Source organism: Nomascus leucogenys, chromosome 9 (genome assembly GCF_006542625.1).
Source record: "Nomascus leucogenys isolate Asia chromosome 9, Asia_NLE_v1, whole genome shotgun sequence".
In the NCBI taxonomy this organism is placed as follows: Eukaryota; Metazoa; Chordata; class Mammalia; order Primates; family Hylobatidae; genus Nomascus; species Nomascus leucogenys.
Genome location: NC_044389.1, coordinates 73,392,227 through 73,415,925, shown reverse-complemented (window position 1 = coordinate 73,415,925; position 23,699 = coordinate 73,392,227). Strand labels below are relative to the sequence as shown.

Below are 23,699 nucleotides of genomic sequence, written 5' to 3'. Positions count from 1 at the left end.
ACTGTGATTTCCTAACATATCTAATCAAAAAATATTACTTAAGTAGGAAAAGAGACTGAAATGTAGCCATCATGCTTCATTGAAGTACAAATAAATTTAAAAACTGATGAACACTACTAGCAAAAAGAACACGGCTCATGATAAATTGTACTTTTATGGAGAGTCAGGAGCAATGAGCCAGCTTTAGCTTCAAGAGTGTTAGTTCCAGGAATGGATTGAGGCTGCTAATAACTGCACATGTACAAAACATTGAAAGGGTCATCCTGCTAAAGAACAGTAAAATGTAGTGGCTTGAAGCCATCTTCAGTGTGGAGCATTTTACCAAGGCTAACAAAGGGAGATGTCAGGCAGATGAGATGGGAAGTGATTAGATGTTTGCAAGAAATCAGGGAGAATGCCAGAAGGAAGAGACAGAAAAGGATAGAATAAACACATTAAAATTAACAACATCAATTTTGTTCAGGTTTAGTCCTCAGAAAAGTATAAAAAACTTAATGGCTAAGCAATCCACTGTTTTTTATCAGAGCAATGTTTCACTTTAATGATCTCAAACTTTTATGATTCTGCTGTTGATGTTTGATAACATTTTGTTCCTACCTATGCAAAATTGGTTATCCTTTGGCTCTTCTCTAATGATGTAGTGGCATGTGTCAGACCATATGTGTGTACAGTTGATATAATGCTGAATATTCTATTAAAAAACAACAAAAACTAGAGGTTATACATTTGCCTTTTGTTTCCAAATAGATGCCCATAACAATAGTTTATAAAAGTAAAAGAATTTGACAGTTCTTATAAAAGAAACTTTTTGAACCAAGCATCCTAAAAACTCCTCAGTATTAAGAGGCTGCCCAGGAAATCTGGAGTTTATTATGTGTAGTGTATGTGGAAGACTGTGAATTCTACACTGTCTTCTATGAAGGAATACAGTCAAATGCATTCATCACCTGGCATGAATATAGTAGGAATGGTGATGACTGTGGTGACCTGGAGTTTATGTGCCCTGTCTAGATGGAGAAAGCCTTCTCATCTCTTATCGAGTAGTTCTACTTACAACGAGTTCCACAAAGATTCCAGATTTTTCAATTGTTTAAGACAAAGTTGGATGAATTTTTGTGTGAAATGTCCTCAGTTTTGAAAGGCTAGCTACACCAAACAAACCACTCTAGCAATGGTTTTTAAATAGTAAATATGAGCTTAGCAGGAACTGAACCATAGTGTGGGGGAATAGAGAAGTGAGTATGTATGCGGGGCTTAGACTGTCTTTCAGGGCAGATCGTTTTTATTTAATTGAAAGAATGGGCTCCAATACTAACAAAGTTGAAAAATGCTGCCATATTGGAAAAAATAAACATTCAATCCCAAACAAGACTGAATTGCCATTTTAAATTCATGTATCTCTAAAGTTTAACCTACCATGGGATAGTCCCTAGGATGCCATCTTTTTTTCCATACTTAATTTAATATATCTTACTATGGTACATTCTTAACAATAGCCAATTTCTTATCTAACATTGAAGAATAAAGGCATGGGTATTAGTGGGAAAGTATTTATTTTTTATAAAAATAATTTACCATTTGTCTTTATTTCAAATGACATGGTTGAAATCAACTTAATCTGAATGTCATTCTGAAGGTAATGCTTAAAAAAAAGCATGCACCTTGATAAACATACCAGCCAAAACAAGATATCTTCCTCCAACTGTTCTGAGTGCTTCCAAAAATGACCAAGAAAGTGGAGTAAATACCTTTCTTCTAGTAATCTAATTACTTCCCAGAGGAAAAAGGAAAATTAAATCCCTCAGTCACCCACCAATATTAGAAGAAGCTTTGCTCTTCTAATGTTAGGGTGGATTGTGATGGGGTTGAGTGCTGAAATCACTGTATCTTAGAAAAGTAAGCCAAGAGGTTAAGAGGATTAATCTAATACGTACATGAAATATCATGTCACATTCATGGGGAATAGGTGAAAAAGACAACCTTTTATTTTCTAGTTACCTAGCTATTCAAATGTCATAATTTTAATCAAAGTTTTAGACATATGAATTATAATATTAGACTTTTTCAGAATATGGTTACAAGAAAACTTAAATGTCTTCTATGTGTTATATAATTCTCAACATATCCTTGAAATTACAATGCTTTATACTGTTAAGATTCTGTTCAAAATAGTTCTGTATATTTTGTGTTTATATAACATTAAGTATTGTATTACTCATTTACACAATGACAATTTATAAGCTAAAAATGAAAGAAGCAGATAGTTTTATTTCATAATTTTGAATTTTAAGTTTAGATACTTATAAACACTCGTGGGATAATTTTATAGGTGATTAAATATTTTGAAAAGATATAAGCAATATTCCTTTCACAAAAGGAGTAAATTAAAAGTCACTATAACTATGTTGGCCATCAAAAGACAATATTATATATTATAAGCACTTGGAAGTTTTAATTTCTTATAGAACCATTTACATTTACCCCAAAACTATTGATCTCTCAGAACCAGTTAGAGAAACTAATTTATATTTATATTAGCTTTACGTCAGCAGATTCTGAAATATGTCTAACTTTTTCAACCTCTGTTAAAAAATACATTAATTTTCAAACACTGTAATCATTGTCAATATATTAAAAAGAAAAAATGGTTTCTGGTGAAGTTTTGAGAATTCAATTAAAATCTTGTTAAATATATGCTTCTTCAGTAAATTTGTTCCATATACCATAAAACGGTAACATCAAACTTTGTAGCATTAGTATTATTTTCTCATTTATCTGTATAATAATAAAGAAAATATGTTTCAATAAATAATGTAATCAGAATATCATTCAGTATTTAACAATTAGCAGGTATAGAAAGGGCCTTCTAACAAATATTTGACTCTCATTAAGCAAAAAAGTATCCATAATTAGAAAACTAAATACTCTCATTTGAATTCTTAGCCTTCTATAATTATCATTTCAACAAGACAGCAATATTGAGTATGTGAAAATCCATGCCAGCAACTGCACTAGGCATAAGCAATATAAAATTGAATAAAAGACAGTCCTTATATGAAAAATAAAAAATTATCATAATAATTGTATGTTAAAATATTGCAATCATAAAAGTGATAAAATGTGCACCTGTCTTTAAACCAAACTATACTGAAATCAGTGCACTTAAGTACATCATCCCAACGTTTTACATTTTTTTCCTCAGGCTCTTAAGAATTATTTTTATTTATAATAATCCTAATAATATCTAAATACCCCAGTACAAATATAAAATAGTTGATCTACAAGCTTTGGTTTAAATGGAAACATCTAATCTTAAGTGGCAAAACAAGACTTCATATTTGTTATGTATATAGCTTCCCAAACTGAAAAAAATGCCATCAGTCATACCACATACTTATTTGCATATTTACTCGAATATTTATTAAATACAATATGTTTGGTGGAATGATTCCATATTTCAACTCTTGATTCTGACTCTTATTTTAAAAGGATTACATCATTAATTATGGGTAACCTAGCATTGTTAATGAAAATTTAACCACTAGATGAGGGCTGAATGTTTCCTTCTACCCCTATGACTTATATTAATATAATTACTATAAACAAATTATTTAAAACCTCTAATTCATGTGAATCAACGTATTACAATAAAACTCCAACATTTACATGTAAGACTAACAATTGTCCCATAAAGTATTAATTTTCATTCAAACCTTTACCTTTAGTTAGCAATAGAATGACAATGGAACACACAAAAAAATGATTTTAAGATTTGAAATCAGACCCTTGAAGATTAAAGCAGTTCACTTCACCATCTACACGTAAACTATTTTAAACTATTTATTAACTATCCTAAAATTTTTATAAATAATGCTTTCTTGTTTGTTTTTTACCTTGAAAGGCACTGGCTCTTCGGTAAGAGGACTAACAGGAAGTGACGTGGTACTGCTTGCTGGACTCATGTCTGCACTCTGCAAGGACAGTGAAATGGAATTAAATTAGGATTGTTTTGTCATTTTGACTATTCATAATTTAGAAAAATAAGTAAATCATTAAAATAAATAAATAAGTAAAATATGAATGTAAAGAATCAGATTTAATGTAGATTTAATCATAATTATGTAATAAATCAATCCTTATATAGAAATGATTATCTGGGAAATTAGTCAAATTATCACTCTCCATGTATATTTTAAGTGCATTTTATCAAATATAATAGCCAATTTTTGTGTTAGGGTGGTATTTATTATCATCATTGCTTAATTTATATTTTACCTTTTTTTAAATTAAACTATATCTGTAATAATTCATTATGTTGCTATTTCAATGTCTTTCAGACTGATTTGCAAACATGTATTACAATTTTTCTTCTATAAAGATTTAAATCATTGCAACCATTTTTTCATTATGTAAACCAATCTGCCATAATATACAATTACAAACTGAAAAAATATTAAATTTTTTAAATTCCTAAATTCATAGCCCCTGACATTTTACCTTTCTTTTATTCTGCTAAACAAAAATTTAAGGATAAAAGATTTACACAAATGTAAGAGAATGTCTGGAATGTTGCTAATGGCTGTCTATCTAGTCTTTTAAAAATAAAATCAGTTAAAACGTCTTTAATGAGAGATTAGCCTAAAAAAGATATATCAGTTAGAAGTTCATCATTAATTTACTTTTCTAAAAGCAAGAAAAAGATACTAATAGTAGGTAGCAACAGAAGTCATTTTATTATATTCTTAACACAGTCTCTCAGAAGGATTCTCCCATATGCAAATAAAACAAAAGAAAATAAAACATTGAAAAGAATATATACCTACATTTTCAGCTTGGTTTCTAAATATATGTGCAAACACACAGAAATTCTGCAGTGAAGATTAAAACCAAAGAATGAATTCACCTCAAGTGAGATAAGGATGTAAGTAGACAAATTTGACTCACTTAAGTTTCAACAAAAGAATGCATTCAAAGCATAGGTGCTATAACCGCTACTTATTCTTAGAGACTTTCTATTCAAGGATTATTTTCAATTCACTGTATTCAAATGTACAATAAACTGGATATATTTTAAATATCCATTAAGTTGGGACTACTTATGACTCCCTAGTCCAGAAACCAAGGATAAGAACTATAAACACAGGAACCAAGATATTCAGCATAATGTTAATTTAACACATACCACACCTATTTTGGAAATTGATACAAGGCAGTGCACTGAGTAAAAATGTCTAAAGAAGGAAATTAGGTAAAAATTGAGCAATAATCTACTAAAGGAAGTAGGAAAATACATGCACCAGATAATTGAGGTGAGTTAGTTATTGACTTTAATTTCAAAATTTATCCGGAGTTCTACGCCATTTATTTGATCAATCCAGGAAATATTATGAATTGCTGACTCTCGCTCTCTGATTATATGACATAATAGAGAAACAAGGCTGGTCTTGCTAACTAATTTACTGCAGGATGTTAACATAAGACATGAATGAAGCTTTATGCTGAAAAACATGGAAAAAAAGACTCTTGAGCTACATCTCTTAAAGTTGGATTTCTCACAAGAATTTAAGCAAGTGACAGAACACAGTTCGTTCATAGTTGAATTATCTGATATTTACCTGTAGTATAGACAGCCTACATAGCTTATTAAAGTATCATACCCTCAAAAATTATATATTTAGGAGACATAGGTGACATTCATTTGTAAAAATTGAAAAGCCTGGATCACAGTCTTTCCAATGAAGGTTTAATTTTCACAAGAACATGAGTGCAAAGTCAAGGTTCATGGTAAACTTCTTTAAAGGTTGAGGTCTCCCACAACTTTCCAGAAATTAATGTATAAATCAAAAGGTAGTAAAAAGCAGACTCCAAATTTTACATTATGTAACGCTGATCATTTGAATGTCATTCTAAGAGAAAATTGTGTTCCAGCTATAATTTTCATATCAACCTTAAAGTGTGACACCTTAATTCTACTGTTCTGAGGAAATCTTGAGATAAATATTTTAAAAAAACAAATCAATCTCGTATGACAACAGCTGATAAACTGTACTTAGTTACTAAGTTGAGAAATACATAAAGTATTTTCATGTTTATCCTATTGTTTTCCCATTTGCTTTTCAGTGATCTGTAATTTAGGTATCATTCCAATTTGCTTATTCTTTTAGATCAAATACTGTTGTAAACCTTTTGAAGATAAGTCTTATCCATATTTCATACTTTAATCCATTTACTCTTTCATTCAACAATAGCAATACTGATAGAATTTAATATCTAAATAAAGTACTTAAGTTACATGTGATGTTTTTAAAAGCTAATGGTTTTTGCTAATCCACAACTTTCTTCATAAAATGTTCTGCCAGAATTATGGCTTCATCTGCTTTTGATATATTTCTCAGAGATTTTACAAGTGATTGGTTCACAATAATGTGAAAGTGAATCCTATGGGAAAATAGAAGAGCTGTTTTCTAAAAGAAGCAAATATCTCAACAGAATAAATCTCCTTAATTCTCATGATTTTTTTTAATCCATTGGAGATATACTAGACATTCCTGTCATAAGAAGCCTATTCTAATGAGTGTTCTTAACCTGGTTTTTGGTTGTAAGTCCAATAGACAAACCGCTTCTTTCCAACACTAGCACAGATAAATAATATGAAGCTAACATTTTACCTACCATTAAAATGTTATTTTGCACAAATTGGTCACCTCTCCCTTTCTATTTTTATTTATGTAGACTATAGTCTCTTTCATTTTTCTCCTAAGTGTCATCCTTAGGTTCAATAATAAAATCTAGACAAGAATTTACTGAGCATATTATAAATATTCTGGTTAATATCACCTTCTTTTTATGAATATTGCTCTCTAGAATTCTTTCTACTTGCCTAATTTTTAAAAAAACTCTTTCACTTCTTTGTTGCTGTTGTTTTTAGAAGACAATTTCCTTAACTGACAAGTGATTTCATTCCTCACCTCCAACCCATCCTTTTCTTTAAATCAACTTTATTGAGATATAACATACCTACAGAATAATGCAGTTTTTGAGCATACAATTAGATGAGTTTTGACAAATATATCCATATATGTAACCACCACCAATATCAGATACAGAACATTTTCATCACCTCAAAATGTTCCCTCATGTGCCTCTGTATTGAACTATCCCCATCCCTGCTCCCAGGAAACAATGGTGTGCTTTCTTTTACTAGTTTGCTTTGGGCTGCTCTAGAATTTCATATAAATAGAAGTGTATAGCACGAACTCTTTTGGGTCTGGCTTATTTCACTCAGCAAAATGATTCTGAAATTCATTATGTCATATTGGTGCATATTTCAGTAGTCTATTATTTCAAAATGTTGTGTAGTATTTCATGGTGGACAGAAATTTGCTTATTCACTCACTTACTGATGGGATTTGTATTGCTTCCTGTTTGGGGCTCTAATGAAAAAAACATGCTGAACATTCAAGTATATATCTTTTTTGGACATGTGTTTTAATTTATCTTTAGTAAATACTTACCAATGATATATCTGGGTCTTCTGGCAAATTTATATTATCCTGTATTATGTAAACTTTATAAGAAACTGACAACTATTTTCCAAAAAGATTGTAATATTTTGCACTTCCACTTGTACTACGTCTTGCAAACACTGGTGTATCAGTCTTTTTCAAAAAATTAGGCATTTTATGGGTGTGCAGTGGAAGCTCATTGTGGTTTTAACTTTCTCTTCCATGGGCTACTAATGATGTTAAGCATCATTTCATGTGCCCATTAACCATTAGTATATCTCATTTGCTAACAGTATTAAAATATTTTGCCAATTTTTATCATTGGATTATTGTATACAAATCCTTTGGCATATATGTTTATTACAAATATTTTTATCCAGTTTGTGGTTTAACTTTTTATTTTCTTAACCATATATTCAAAAGAGCCAAAGTTTTCTAAACTATTTGTTTTTTTAGCTTGATTTTGTGGTGTGTGGTTTTGGTGTTTTACCTAAGAAATATTGGCCTACCAATCACGTTCTCAAAGATTCTCTCTTACATTTTCTTCTACTAACCTTTCACTTCAATACATACGGGCAAAAGATAGCAGGATCAGAGATTTATTCTTTGAAGATGCTTTTCCAATTTCTTGATATACAATAAACATTAAATAATCCTTATACTATATGTGTTATAGCACAAGATTTTCACCGGTTAATTTGAATTTTAGCAAGTAATCTCAGATATTTTAACCAATCTATTCTCATAATATGAAAGTCTTATATTTACTCATGTCTTCACTATAATTATAATAAATAAAAATATGGATTTATTATCTGTAGATATGTCTAAGGGAGGGTAGGAAGGCTTTGCTACAGTACTGAAATGTTTAAAGTAATATTCAAGACTCTCATCAGAATGGGTTATTATGGAACTTCCTAGGAAGATAATTAGCAGAAGGAGAGAAGTGAAATATTTAGTTGGGAAGGAGAATAGAAATACCAAGAGAAGCAATGTTTCTATTATCTCAGAGACTGTTTCTCTTACCATTGGACTCATCTTTGGCCCTGAGCAAAAAGAGGGAACAAGCAAACATAAAAAATGCTATTTTAAATAAAATCCCAAGAGACAGATGGGAAATACTACCCTCTTCTTCAAAAATTTAAAAGGAATAAACTATGATCTAAGCACACAGAGGTTCCTGCAAACACCATGCCACCTTATCATATTCAAATCTGCAATACCGTGTTGGTGAAGAGCAGATATCAACAGGCTAAATGAAAATGACACCATACTAAAGGAAAATAACGGCAGGAGGAGGACTAGAACTTCTCTTAGCTCCTATGAGATGGCTCCTTAAAACATATATGAATAGTCAGGGACAATTTATCAAGAAATTGGAAAAAGCAGATAAGTGGTCTCATTGAAATCTTCAAACTCAATATCTTTGTACCAACTTAAAGTTAATTAATAGAAGTCATTGTTGAGAAAAAATAAGTATACAAAGTTTATTAACAACAACCACAATAAAACCCAAGTGAAAAGTAAGATTTGCAAATCATAAGAGTTGGTCTACCCCAAAATAAATAATGAGCATGAAAGAAAATATTTTTTGTTATACTAATAGCAACTTTTTTCCTCAGGTTAAATCCAGACAAAAATTTGGGGAAATAGTATATAATCTGTTACTATAAACAATGATTTAAATGTTTAGTTTGAAAATGTGATCATGCTCAATGGACACTGCTTAATTGGCATTGGGCAAAGTACATAGTTGAGAGCTTTGAAACTCAATATTCTGTCACTAAAAAAGCAGAGAAATTGAGGAATAAGAGGCACTATTAATAATCAGAAAATAAAGTTGATATTTTGAGTGTTACATCTTCTCATAACTGCTACTATTATATTTATTATTGATAAATACAAACGTGTACTCATTTTAATAGCATTGGGAAACATAGTATTCTCTTCTTCATTTTGATATGAAGAAAGGAAGAACTCTCAATCGATTCACAAACTATTTGTCAGTTAGTACTATCAATGTTCTGTGTATACAATTTCCAAGTCAGCTGTGTGTATCTAACAATATAAAATTTAGGCTACCCTCTTTGGGTCCCCTCCCTTTGTATGGGAGCTCCGTTTTCACACTATTAAATCTTGGAACTGCAAAAACAAACAAAATATAAAATTTAAAATTTAAATTTAGTTTTGAAATATAGTTAACTGATTCATAAATTAGGGAGTTAATTTTTAATCCATGAAAATGAAAGAATCTTTTACAAGTATTATAAATATTTTATTGTACAAGCCTTATGTTTTTCTTCTGATTCTGTGGAAAATGTGTTAATTTTATTAAATAAAATATCCTTACTAACACCCAGTGCCTAGATATTGTTTTTTTTTGTTTTTCGTTTTTTGTTTTTTGTTTTTTCTAAAAAAGAAGCCAGGGCTCCTAGGAGAAATGGCTAATTAAAAGTCCAGGATGGGACAAGAAATTTACAAGAGGCACAAGATGATTCCGGAGCATCCTGTGGTACCATAAAACAAGGAAGTACTCAAAAAACAAAAGAACAGGCGTATGCCAAAGAGGCAAAGAACGAAGTCAACACGAAAGAGCTCCCAAATGCCAAAGCTGGAACAACTCGAACAACAACATAAATAACATACTACGGAACATAACTCAAAGTATTAAAAGAGTGAGCAAATAAATTGAGAGAAGAGACACATTTTTTTTCAGTAAAATTCCAAATCAGCAAATAAATAGAGAGACGAGACAAATCTTTTTTCAGAAGAATTCCAAACAATTCATTTAGCTAGTTCTCTTCAAGAGATGAAACTTAACGCCCTATTCCCACCCTCAGGCTGCACTGAATGACTTTCTTCCAAAGTGTAATGTATGAAAAAAGGAAACTGTAACTTCACAGTGAAGAAACCCAGCACACACTACCTCAACAAAGTGATCAAGGGTAGCATTATGCGGACAGCATGAACATTGTATAATGTGAAGAGAGGGATCCTTCACATCTATGGTCTTCTACCCACAAACCAATGGCCACAGACTAATCATGAGAAAAATATCAGACAAATCTAAATTGAGGAACGTTCTGCAAAAATCTAATCAGTGCTTAACAAGAAAAGTGTGAGAAACTTTCACTGAGCAGGCATGGCGAACACCAATAATAAAGCAATGGTCTTCAACCTTTTTGGCATGAGGGACCGTTTTCATGGAAAACAATTTTTCCATAAAGTGGGAGGGGGATGATTTAGGGATGATTCAAGTGCATTACATTTATTGTGCACTTTATTTCTATTATTATTACATTGTAACATATAATGAAATAATTATACAACTCACCATAATGTAGAATCAGTAGGAGCCCTGATCTTGTTTTCCTGCAACTAGACGTCCCATCTTGGGAGGGATGGGAGAACGTGACCCATCATCAGGCATTAGAATCTCCTAAGGAGCATTCAAACCTCGCATGCGCAGTTCACACTAGGGTTAGCGCTCCTAAGGATCTCTAATGCCGCAGCTGATCTGAAAGGCAGGTGGAGCTCAGCTGGTAATGGCAATGATGCGGAGCAGCTGTGAGCACAGCTGAAGCTTACTTAGCTCATTCGCCCTCCGCTAACCTCTTGCAGTGAGGCTCAGTTCCAACACTGGTCTGTGGCCAGGAAGTTTGGGAGCCCCGTAATAATGTATCCTGAATGTGACTCGGGAATAACAAAAAGGACATTAAGGAAAACTGTTAAAATCCAAATACTTTGACAAGTTGAGTTAATAGTAATGCACCAATGATGGTTTTTTAAGTTGTGAGAAATGTACTCTGCTGAGGTTGGATGATGACAGTAGGAGAAACTCAGGGGTTTATGGGACTCGTCTGTACTGTCTCTGCATATTTTCTGTAAATATAAAACTATTCCCCAATTAAAAGTTTATTTTAAAAATTCTCCATTAGCAATATAACCAGGCTATTCATTGTTATAATACATAATAGTCATTTACTCATAGCCTCTGAGTTTTTATCAGGGCTTTTAAAACTTTCATCAAAATAAATTTTGACAGATCATTTTATTGAGATGCAAAATCTCTCCATCAGAGAATCTTTAATCTTCTATTAAGTTCTCCCAGAAAAGCTGATGTTAAATTGTTTTGCACACTTTCATGTTCCATATGGGAATGCTGAAGGAAAGCTTCAGCCATATAAAATGATCTATTTGTTTGGGTACTATTAAGGTGCTTGGTAGAGTGAGTTTGCATTATTAATATTTACTGAATGCTATAATTCCATAGTACAGATCCATTAATTATGCCTCCCCTGAAAGCATAATTAATGGATCTGTCCTATGGGATTAAAGTTTATTTATAATGATTTATTGAAGTGAAACATGATCAATTGGGCTGAAATCTTCTGAGTACACAAAAAGATTTAAGTGTAAGTGAAATATTTTAATTTTTTTAAGCCATTAGGGTAAATTCTATAATGATTCTCTAGACCTCATAAAATTAAAGTTCCCCCTTTTAAATGTGTTAACTAATTTTAGGATGTATTCTCATAGTTGTAAAATTACACAGAAAATATATACACATGGTTAGTATATTGTTCCTTTAATAATCAATGGTGTTGTCACTGATAAAGCACATAAGATAATTTTGATTTCTATAGTATAAATGGGCTATTTTTCTTAAAAATATCTTTCTTTTTTTAGACGTGTCAATTTTCTGTGAAAATTCAGTCGTTTATTCAGCCATTCAAAAAGTATTGACTACACATTAAACTTCCCTGCTCTTAGACTTCAAGTTTTGCCATGATTGTTCTCATTAGTAAGACCTGGTTAGGCTTGCTGTTGGCCCAAGAACTTAGTAAGAAAGGGAATACAGAATATCTAATTGTGACACAGAAAAACGTCTCATATATATATATATATATACACACATACATATTAGTGGGTAGATTTTCAGTGTCTAATGTGTGTCCTTCACTAGTTACACCTGCGAAACGCAAGAAGCCAAGAGGCCTGGACTCCTCCAATCCAGGGTGCTGACTACTGAATTACAGGCACTCCTCTCAGAGGAACAAGGCTGATTCCACTACTTCATTCTCTAAGTGGTGCATATTCCATGCCTTAGTGTTTGTTGTTTTAGCAGTAAACCAAAACAAGAGCAATAGGAAATTGGGTTTAATCTCTAAATCTGGACTAGCCCATTGTACTTTAGTCTGGTTCAACAACCTTTTCCATTCCGGTAACATCTTTTACTGGTCTTGTTTTCTCCAAGTGAAAATGCAAGCTTTTTTCTTTATAATATATTCTTACAGTTTATAGCTGCTGTTTTTGCCTTCCTAGCATCCAGTTCATTTCACTTGTTAACATTTTGGTTTTCCACTGGGGAGTGATTTCTCCTAAACTTTCAATCATTTGCTTTGAATACTGCTGGTCCAAAACCCTTAAAATAGATGTGAGCATATAATCAAGGCCTAATCAACCTTTCCTACTGGTCACAAAATGGCACAGAAGCCACATTATTAAAACAGAGCTGAAATCTGGGAATTGTGGTGGAATTTTGAAAAGGAGATGCTCTCATTCAGCTAATACACCTAAGGTCATAAGAATGTGTTTCTGTCTGAATTGACTAAAGTCACCAAGTAGATGGAACATCCTTATGAGCAAATCCAACACTGAGTCAATCTAGGAAATGGCGAGAAATACACTTAAGTTCCAAGGGAATCTTTGGTATATTGATAATCCAGCTCTACATGGACAAATAATTTTCACAAAACAGTGTGTCTAATATGTAAGCATTATGTCTCATATAGACACATGTTGCTTAATGATGAAGAGAAATTCTAAGAAATGCATCGTTAGGTGCTTTTGTCACTGTGCAAACATTATAGAGTGCACGTATACAAACCTAGATAGCTTAGTCTACTACACATCTAGGCAATATGGTTTAGCGTATTGCTCTTAGGCTACAAGTCTGTACAGCATGTTACTGAATATGTGCTGAATATTGTAGACAACTGAAACATAATGGTATTTGTGTATCCAACCATATCTAAACATAGAAAAGGTATAGTAAAAATACAATATTATAATTATACAGCACATAACTGTATGGGAATAAGCACTATGATTGAGAAGTTGCAAGTTATAAAATCTAAAATTTAGAATTGGCTGACAAAAGTAGACAGCCATGATACCACTTTATTCTAGGCTGGGAAGTTAACAATATTTATATAATAGCAAGTTAATTTATTACCTTCTACATTTTTGGAGCTTAGATTATATATTTTTGAATTGGGAACATCATAAGACTTTACCACAAAAATGCCTGGATATAAAAGTATTTACTACTTTTTAAGAATTTTTGTACATATTTTTAATTTGGATAACATATTCACATAGTCCAAAATTCAAAAAGTACAACATATTTTTCCAGAAATAATGTATTTCTTTTACCACCAGTGACCAGCCATCCAGAGGCCACCAATTTTAGCAATGTATTATATAACCTTCTACAGATGTTATATGGATAAAAATATACACAAATATTTATATATAGTTATTTTTTTATACATATAGGGTAATATACATATTATTCTTAAACTTGCTGTTTTACCATATAATGGGTTCCCCTACTATTTGTTATGACTGTATATCAATACTATACAGTATTACATTTTATGGGTATATTATAATGTAGTTAACTAGTGTTATATTCTCTTTTGCATTACAAACAGAGCTGAAGTGAATAATCTTATATTTTATGCAAATTTACCTATAAAATATATTTTGAGATGTGAAATTACTGGGCTGAAAGATACATTCAAATGTAATTTTGAATAATATTACCAAATTGTCCTGCATAGAGATTCTACCAGTACATAAGGCTTAAGAGTGAATATTTTCCCACTGCCTCACCATGTATTCTCTACTTGAAAAGGCTTTTAGTACAGATCCAAAGGTAAACAAAAGCTCTGGTTCACCCTCCTGAAATCACAGAAAGGACAGAAAGCAGCTTTTTAAATCCTCTTTCCTCCTGGTATCAATAATCTTAGACAGTTGGGAGATACAACATCCCAAGAGATGATTGTCTCAGTGTTGACTTAGCTTTGCTCTTAGCTCTACTCTGATCTTGTGATACAATTCCAATTACTAATCTCTTGCTTTAGTGTTTAGTCACTAACTGAAAGCTAAATCAAAGCTCTGACCAAACCCTAGAATAACCCAAATTACTAGGCTATGGCAAAGCAATAACCCGGCTCATCCCTTCAGAGTGAATCTCACAGAAGAAATCAGAAATTGGTCCTTCGTTTGGAAGGTTCAGAAATTAAACTATATCAATTCACATAGGGACGAGAAGGTTTTGTGGGGATGATTCAAAATTAAATGAATAATGAACTGTAGTTTGTCAGATATTGGCCAACATATTAACTAATAATGGAAACTAAACTTGGCATAAGAATTATTGGTAATCTATTTATAAAGTTCTTCGCTTTTGGTGAACAGAATCACTCAGAAACCACACTACAGACCTAAAGGTTCTTTGTTTCATATAAAGGTAGGAAACAATAACTGGATCCTCTCAAAGGATGCTAACATCAAGTTATGGTAAATATATAACTAAATACAAATCATTTAGAATCAGGGCACTTTCTCATTTGAACAGTGTTACAGCATCACCACAATGACTAGCATTCATACTAGCTCACTTATTTACAAAAAAATCTACTATTAAAAATACAATTATTTCATGCCAGATACACTGCAATGTAATTGAGAAGATAAATGCCTAATTTTATTAGTAATATTTTTAAAACCAGCTTATTTTTATTGATAGAGGTATTGGTTACCACAACAATAACTAAGCTTATCGGTTTTATCTTGCTCTTGTTTGCTTCAATTTTAGAAAACTGCAGTTTCTAACTTTATATCAAAATTCCAGGAGTTCATATATTTATTTGAACCTTTAAGTCCTTGTGGCATCCCCTCAAGGTGCTATATAGATACTTGGAGGCTGAGTCCCTATCTTAACCCACAATTTTTCCTAGAGAAAGAAATTCTGTCTCTGACCCCTTATCTATGTAGTGGGATCTGAACCAGTTGTAGTAAGGCCTCTTTATGTTTTGGTCTATGACTTGAATCTTCATATCCCTCAGTTCATTTATCTTATTAAATATTCTTGGTGTGTTCAGCAGTGTCCAACCAGTCAGAATTCTGTTCCAGTTTTATTAACGACATTTAACTGACAGTCTTGAGAACCTATAACAAACAAGATACTATAATGTGTGCTTAATAAAAAAAAATCTTTGCCTCCAATTACCTTAAGTTCATTAGGGGAGACAAGCAAGTATTAAAAGTACAAACTAGAAAAAGGAATAAATGAATAAATAGATAGAAAAAGGAACAAAACTCCAACTATTCAAAGATAATCACAAATAAAATATATATTTTTAGATATTTAAAAGTAGATATTTAAAGATTTGAAAGGGAAAGATCCAAGATGGCCAAATAGAAGCAGCTGTGGTCCACGGCACTCACAGAGAGGAATGAGAAGGGGTGAGTGAATTCAACACTTTCAACTGAAATATCCAGGTTCTCACACTGGGACTGAAGGAGACTTAGAAGGGCTTAGAGAGAAATGTCTGATGGAGCTGAAAAACACAACACAAGAACTTCACAATTCAATCACAGGTAGCAGAATAGATCAAGCATAGGAAAGAATTTCAGAGCTTGAATACTGTCTTTTTGAAATAAGACAGGAAGACAAGAATAAAGAAAAAAGAATGAAAATAAATGAATAAAACCTCCAAGAAATATGGGATTATGTAGAGACTGAACCTATGACTGATTGGGGCACCTGAAAAAGATGGGGAGAATGGAATGAAGATGGAAACATACTCCAGGATATCATCCAGAAGAACTTCCCCAACCAAGCAAGACAGGCCAACGTTCAAATTCAGAAAATGCAGAGAACCCCAGTAAGATACTCCACAAGAAGTTCAACCCCAAGACATATAGTCATCAGACTCTCTAAGATTGAAATAAAAAAAAAATAGGTTAAGGGCAGCCAGAGAGAAAGGCCAGTTCACCTAGAAAGGGAAGCCCATCAGACTAAAAGTGGACCTCTCAGTGGAAAGCCTACAAGCCAGAAGAGAGTGGGGGCCAATATTCAGCATTCTTAAGGAAAAAAATTTCCAACATAGGATTTTATATCTGGCCAAACTAAGCTTCACAAGTGAAAGAGAAATAAGATCGTTTTCAAACAAACAAATGCTTAGGGAATTCATCACTGCCAGGCCTGCCTTGCAAGTGCTCTTGAAGGAAGCACATGATATGGAAGGGAAAAACCGTTACCAGTCACTACAAAAACACACTGAAGTAAACAGACCAGTGACACTAAGAAGCTACCACATAAACAAGTCTGCAAAATAACCAGCTAGCATCATTATGACAGGATCAAATTCACACATAACGATATTAACCTTGAATGTAAATGGGCTAAACACCCCAATTAAAAGACACAGAATGGCAAGCTAGATAAAGAAAAAAGACCCATCAGTGGTGTGCTGTCTTGAAAAGATCCATCTCATGTGCAAAGACAAACATAGGCTCAAAATAAAGGGATGGAGGAAAATTTACCAAGCAAATGGAAAAAAGAAAAAAGCAGGGGTTGCAATCCTACTATCTGACAAAACAGAATTTAAACCAACAATGATTAAAAAAAAAAAAAAGACGAAGGACATTATATAATGGTAAAGAGTTCAATTCGACAAGAAGTGCTAACTATCCTAAATATATATACACTCAATACAGGAGCACCCAGATTCATAAAGCAAGTTCCTAGAGACCTACAAAAAGACTTCAACTCCCACACAATAATAGTGGGAGACTTTAATGCCCCAATGACAACATTAGGCAGATCACTGAGACAGAAAATTAACAAAGATATTCAGGACCTGAACTCAGCTCTGGATTAAGTGGACCTGATGGATATCTACAGAACTCTCCACCCCAAAACAACAGAGTATACATTCTTCTCATTGTCACATGACACATACTCTAAAATTGATCACAAAATTAGAAGTAAAACACGCCTCAGCAAATGCAAAAGATTTTAAATCATAAAAAAACTATTGAACCACAGCCCAAACTAGAAATCAAAACTAAGAAATTCACTCAAAACCATACAATTACATTAAAATTCAGAAACTTGCTCCTGAATGACTTTTGGGCAAATAATAAAATTAAGGAAGAAATCAAGAAGTCTTTTGAACTGAATGATAACAAGGATACAACACACCAGAATCTCTGGGACACAGCTAAAGCAGTGTTAAGAAGGAAATTTGTAACCCTAAATGTCCACATCAAAAAGTTATAAATAACTCAAGTTAAAAACCTAATATCACAAGTAAAAGAACTAGAGAACCAAGAGCAAATATCAAAACTAGCGGAAGACAAGAAATAACCAAAATCAGAGCTGCACTGAAGCAGACTGAGACACAACAAACACTTCAAAAAATCAACAAATCCAAGAGCTATTTTTTTTGAAAAAAAATAATAGCATAGATAGACTGCTAGCTAGACTAATAAAGAAAAGAGGTAAGATTCAAATATCCACAGTCAGAAACAATGGGGATATTACCACTGACCCAACAGAAATACAAAAAAAGCCCACGACCAGACAGATTCACAGCTGAATTCTACCAGAGGTACAAAGAAAAGCTTGTACCATTTCTATTGAAACTATTCCAAGAAATTAAAAAGAAGGAACTGCTTCTCCCTAGTTCATTCTATGAGGCCAGCATCATCCCCAAACCTGGCAAAGATACAACAGCAAAAAAAACTTGAGGCCAGTATCCTTGACGAACATCAATGCAAAGATCCTCAATAAAATGCTGACAAAAAAAATCCAGCAGGACATCAAAACGTTTATCCACCATGATCAAGTGGCTGCATCCCTGGGATGCATGGTTGGTTCAAAATAAGCAAATCAGTAATTGTCATTTGACACATAAACAGAACAAAAGTGAAAGCCGCATGATTATCTCAATAAGTGCAGAAAAGGCCTTCAACAAAATTCAACATCTCTTCATGTTTAAAAACTCTCAATAAACTAAGTATTGAATGAACATACCTCAAAATAATAAAAGCCACATATGACAAGTCCACAGCCAATATCATACTAAATGGGCAAAAGCTGGAAGCATTCCTCTTGAAAACTGTCACAAGACAAAGATACCCTCTCTCACAGCTCCTATTCAACATAGTATTGGAAATTCTGGCCAGGACAATCAGGCAAGAGAAAGCCATAAAGCGTATTCAAGCAGGAATATAGGAAGTCAAATTATCTTTGCTTACAGATAACATGATCCTATATCTAGAAAACTCAACCATATCAGCACTAAAGCTTCTTAAGCTAATACACAATTTCAGCAAAGTCTCAGGATACAAAATCAGTGTGCAAAAATCACTAGCATTCCTATATACTAACAACAGGCAAGCAGGGAGCCAAATCATGAATGAATTCACATTCACAATTGCTACAAAAAGAATAAAATTCCTAGGAATACAGCTAACAAGCGAAGTAAAGGATATCTTCAAAGAGAACTACAAATCACTGCTCAAAGAAATCAGAGAGGACACAAAGAAATGGATAAACCTTTCATGCTCATGGATAAGAAGAATCAGTATCATCTAAATGACCACACTTCCCAAAGTAGTTTATATATTCAATGCTATTCCCATTAAACCACTGTTGACATTCGTAGCAGAACAAAAAAAAAAACAGTTTATAATTCCAATGGAACCAAAAAAGAGCATAAATAGCCAAGACAATCCTAAGCAAAAAGAACAAAGCTGAAGGCATCATGCTACCAGACTTTAAATCACACTACAAGGCTTAAGTAACCAAATCAGCATGGTACAAGAACAGACACATAGACCAATGAGGCAGAAGAGAGAACTCAAAAATAGGATCACACATGTACAACTATCTGATCTTCAACAAAGCTGACAAAAACAAATAATGGGGAAAGGACTCCCTACTTAATAAATGGTGCTGGGAGAACTGGCTAGCCATATGCAGCAAATTGAAACTGTACCCCTTCCTTACACCATATACAAAAATTAACTCCAGAGGAATTAAAGACTTACATATAAAACCCAAAACTATAAAAGCCCTAGAAGAAAATCTGGTCAATACCATTCAGGACATAGGCATGAGCAAAGATTTCATGACAAAAATGCCAAAAGCAATTTCAACAAAAGCAAAAATTGACAAATGAAATCTAATTAAACTAAAGAACTGCTGCACAGCAAAAAAAAAAAGCAAAAACAAAAAAACAAACAACAACAACAAAAAAACTATCATTAGAATGAAGTGACAACCTAGAGAATGGGAGAAACTTTTTGCAATCTATCCATCTGACAAAGGGACAAAGGTCTAATATCCAGAGTCTAGAAGGAACTTAAACAAATTTACAAGAAGAAAACACACAACCCCATTAAAAAGCAGGCAAAGGACTTGGACAGACACTTCTCAAAAGAAGACATACATGCAGCCAACAAACAAACAAAAAAGCTCAACATCACTGATCACTAGAGAAATGCAAATCAAAACCACTATGAGATACCATCTCACACCAGTCAGAATGGTTATTAAAAAGTCAAAAAACAACAGATGCTGGCAAGGTTGCAGAGAAAAAGGAATGTTTTTACACTGTTGGTGGAAGTGTAAACTAGTGCTACCATTGTGGAAGACAATGTGGTAATTCCTCAAAGACCTAGAGGCAGAAATATAATTTGAACCAGCAATCCCATTACTGGGTATATACCCAAATAAATATAAACCATTCTATTATAAAGATACATGCATGCATATGTTCACTGCAGCACTATTCACAATAGCAAAGATATGGAATCAAACTAAATGCCCATCAATGATAGACTGAATAAAGAAAATGTGGTACATATACACCATAATATACTATGCAGCCATAAAAAAGAATGGGATCATGCCATTTACAGGGACATGGATGGAGTTGAAAGCCATTATCCTCAGCAAACTAGTGCAGGAACAGAAAACCAAATACTGTATGTTCTCACTTTTAAGTGGGAGCTAAATGATGAGAACACATGGACACAGGGGAAAACAACACACACTGGAGCCTATTGGAGGGGGTTTGGGGAGAGGAGAGTATCAGGAAGAGTAACTCATGGATCTTGGGCTTAATACCTAGGTGATGGGATGCTCTGTGCAACAAACCACTATGGCACACGTTTACCTGTAACAAACCTGCACATCCTGCACATGTATCCCTGATCTCAAAAACTTGAAGAGAAATAGATAAAAATTTTAAAACATAATATAAATTATCATTAATGCATCATTAATGTATATAATAATTTCTATCTAAACTTTGCACTTAGCTACATTCTCAGGATTTTTCTCACATCAAATATTTTTCTTAAGTTTACATTATACGAAGTAAATAAATTTCCATCATATAAAAATAACTTCATTCATTCTGCCATTAGATATTTTGTATTTCCATTTTTTCTGTATAATGTTGTGATGCCATTCTTAAGACAGATATGTGAATACTTCTTTAAATACACTTGTAGAGTTGTAAAGTCTCAGTTAAAGGCTATGCACACAATTGAATAGCATCATATATATTATCAATTTCCCTCCAAAGCTAATGCCTTAATTTTTACTACCACTTGAGAAGTTTGAGGGTTCTAAATGTATCATATCTTCAACTGGCAAAGAGAAATTGATCAGGATATTTAATAGGTTGTGATTTACCAATTCGTTAACTTTTAGGGGGAAAAAATCAGATCCTTAAATTGCATTATAGTAAACTATAACTGGATTAAAATACTAAATATAAATCAGCCCACAAGAACCACTTTAAGAAAATGTAAGTAAAAATTACCTTTCAGTTACAATAGAACAGGGAGGACTTCTCTGAACATAAACATAAATAAATAATACAAACAAAGACTGACATATGTGACTATGTTGATTTTTTTACATATTAAAGAAAACATCATAAAATTATAAACCAAAGAAAATACTTGGAAGTTCTGAGGATGGGTGGGAACTCTTCATTCCTTATTCCCGGTACCGGAAGCTCTACTAGTGTTACACTCCCAGCCTTTCTCCCTAGCAAAGAAAGATTACTTTTCTTGCTAATAAATTTGGGGTGAATGAACTCAGTGTTTTTGGTTCTGCTTATCCCTCTTTTGCTAGCAGGATCACATGCAGAGAACGTGTGTTCTGCTCAGCAGTTATACAGTTGGCTTTTTACTGCTAAGGTCTGAGCAAGAACATTAAGCCTCAGATCATTAGAAGATTTAACCTGGAAGGTTGTCTGAAGCTTACCAAGACTTTTCCCTCAGGCATGATGCTATTTTTATATAGTCTTGTGAGACTGAAGTGGTGGCTTGTGAGATGAATGTGTCTCAGCAAAGCCTCTGGGTCCAACAACCCCAGAAAAGACAAAGACCACAGGTAGCTTTAGCTAAAACACAGAGCCTCAGGAGGTGCAAACTGCTGCTGGTTGACCTTGAACTATACAGATCCACTTTTCATTGACAGATTTGGCTTATAGAGCACTGAAATGAAAGGAAAGAGTATCTTTCCATTCTGGGGCTTTTTAAGTTTAGTAGGTAAGATAATATTGGCAGCTTGTAAACTGAAAGCTGTGTTCTGCGTCTGCTACAGAGTGCTAGGACGCTTCCAGCTTTAAATTCTGAGAGTGAGGCCTACTCGTTACAACTAGCTGTGCTGCCTGAGGTCGGTGGCTTCTAGCACGTTCACAAATGATCCCTGCCTCCTTGTATTTGCACTCTCATGTCATCCTTGAGTGTGGGCTGGATTTCACAGTGCACTTGTGATGAATAAAATATGGCAAATGTGCCGTTAAAAAGACACTGTAGAAGGGTGAGTGTGGAAGCTGAAAGACCACTCCAAAGTGATTATAATAGGTTGAGAGATAATTGATGTTTGGACAAAGTTGTTAGCAGCAGAAGTAGTAAAAACTGTTTGAATATTTTATATATATATATATATATATATATATATATATATTTTAAGGTAGAAATGATAGAATTTCCTCATAGTTTGGATACGGACTATGAGAGAAAAGAGAAGGCAAGAATGATTTCCAAGGTGTTGTCTGGGTAAATAGATTCTGTAGGAATTTAATGGGATAGGGAAAATAGCAAAAGGTACACATTTGAAGTGAAAAGTCCAGTAATTCAGCTTGTTCAAGTTAAGTTTGAAATTCCAAATGGACATCATAGTAGAGGTGCACTGTGAATGAATACACTGGCTGAGATAGGATTGAGAACAAGATTATTGAAAAAAAAAAAAACAGTTCAAGGAGCTAAAATCCAAGGTAAGACAAAGATAAGCTATGTGTCTAAATATGGACTATTTTAGAAGCAACACTGGAAATAATGAACATGAGTGAGGACTATAATCTTCAAAGAACAGACAAGAGTGTGCTGGGGTTGGGATGAAGACTACAATGAAGAGGGGTAGCAAGTGATATAGTCTGATGGCATGGGCTTCCTGCCAAAAATTATGAGGAGAGCAGGAAAAGACAGGGGTTAGGAAATTATAAGGAGGAATAAGATGGACACCTGCCTCTTCTCTAAGCTTCATAACATGACGGGTACGGCTTTTAAAAATCCACTACTGAGCTTATGCTACTTGGAAGTCATGACTGCATCCAACTCATTCTTTCACAAACCCTCTCAAAAAGGACAAATGGTTTAGCATATCCTGTGGCAAACATACCCAGGACAAGCTAATCAATTTACAATGAAAGCAACATAAGGGAATGAGCAGAATAAATAGAAAGGATATACTTCAACTTTACACACAATGTGCAAATTTTGTTTTGCTATATAGCATATGCTCTAATCTTTAGGGGGATAATCAACAGTTTACTTCATTTTCTGTACTTTTTCCTTGTCCAAATTCTCTCAAGCTCTCAAGAAAACCTGTAGTATTCACCAGAATCTCTCTAGTCCTAATAGTTGAATCCTAATTACTGAAGGCACCCTCTCCTATTTTGCAAGAATCTCTGCTATTAAGATTATCTTTAACTTTTGTTGTGGTTTTATTTGTTTTAATCTTAATTTTAATTAATTAATTGACTTTTTAGAGACAGGGTCTCACTCTGTCACCTAGGCTGGCGT

At 33.3% G+C, this 23,699-nt stretch overlaps 1 protein-coding gene across 4 annotated transcripts in view; it reads right to left on the bottom strand.

Annotated features, from left to right (window-relative positions):
- CCSER1 (coiled-coil serine rich protein 1) overlaps positions 1-23,699 on the bottom strand; it is a 1,421,845-nt gene that overhangs the window by 846,465 nt on the left and 551,681 nt on the right. For 3 of the 4 annotated variants that reach the window (XM_012499332.2, XM_030819131.1, XM_003257535.3), the window contains exon 7: positions 3,894-3,971. The exons of the other annotated variant lie outside the window; for it this stretch is intronic. In XM_012499332.2, the coding sequence (XP_012354786.1) occupies positions 3,894-3,971 (78 nt within the window). The remainder of the gene's footprint in view (positions 1-3,893; positions 3,972-23,699) is intronic. 4 annotated transcript variants of the gene reach the window in all.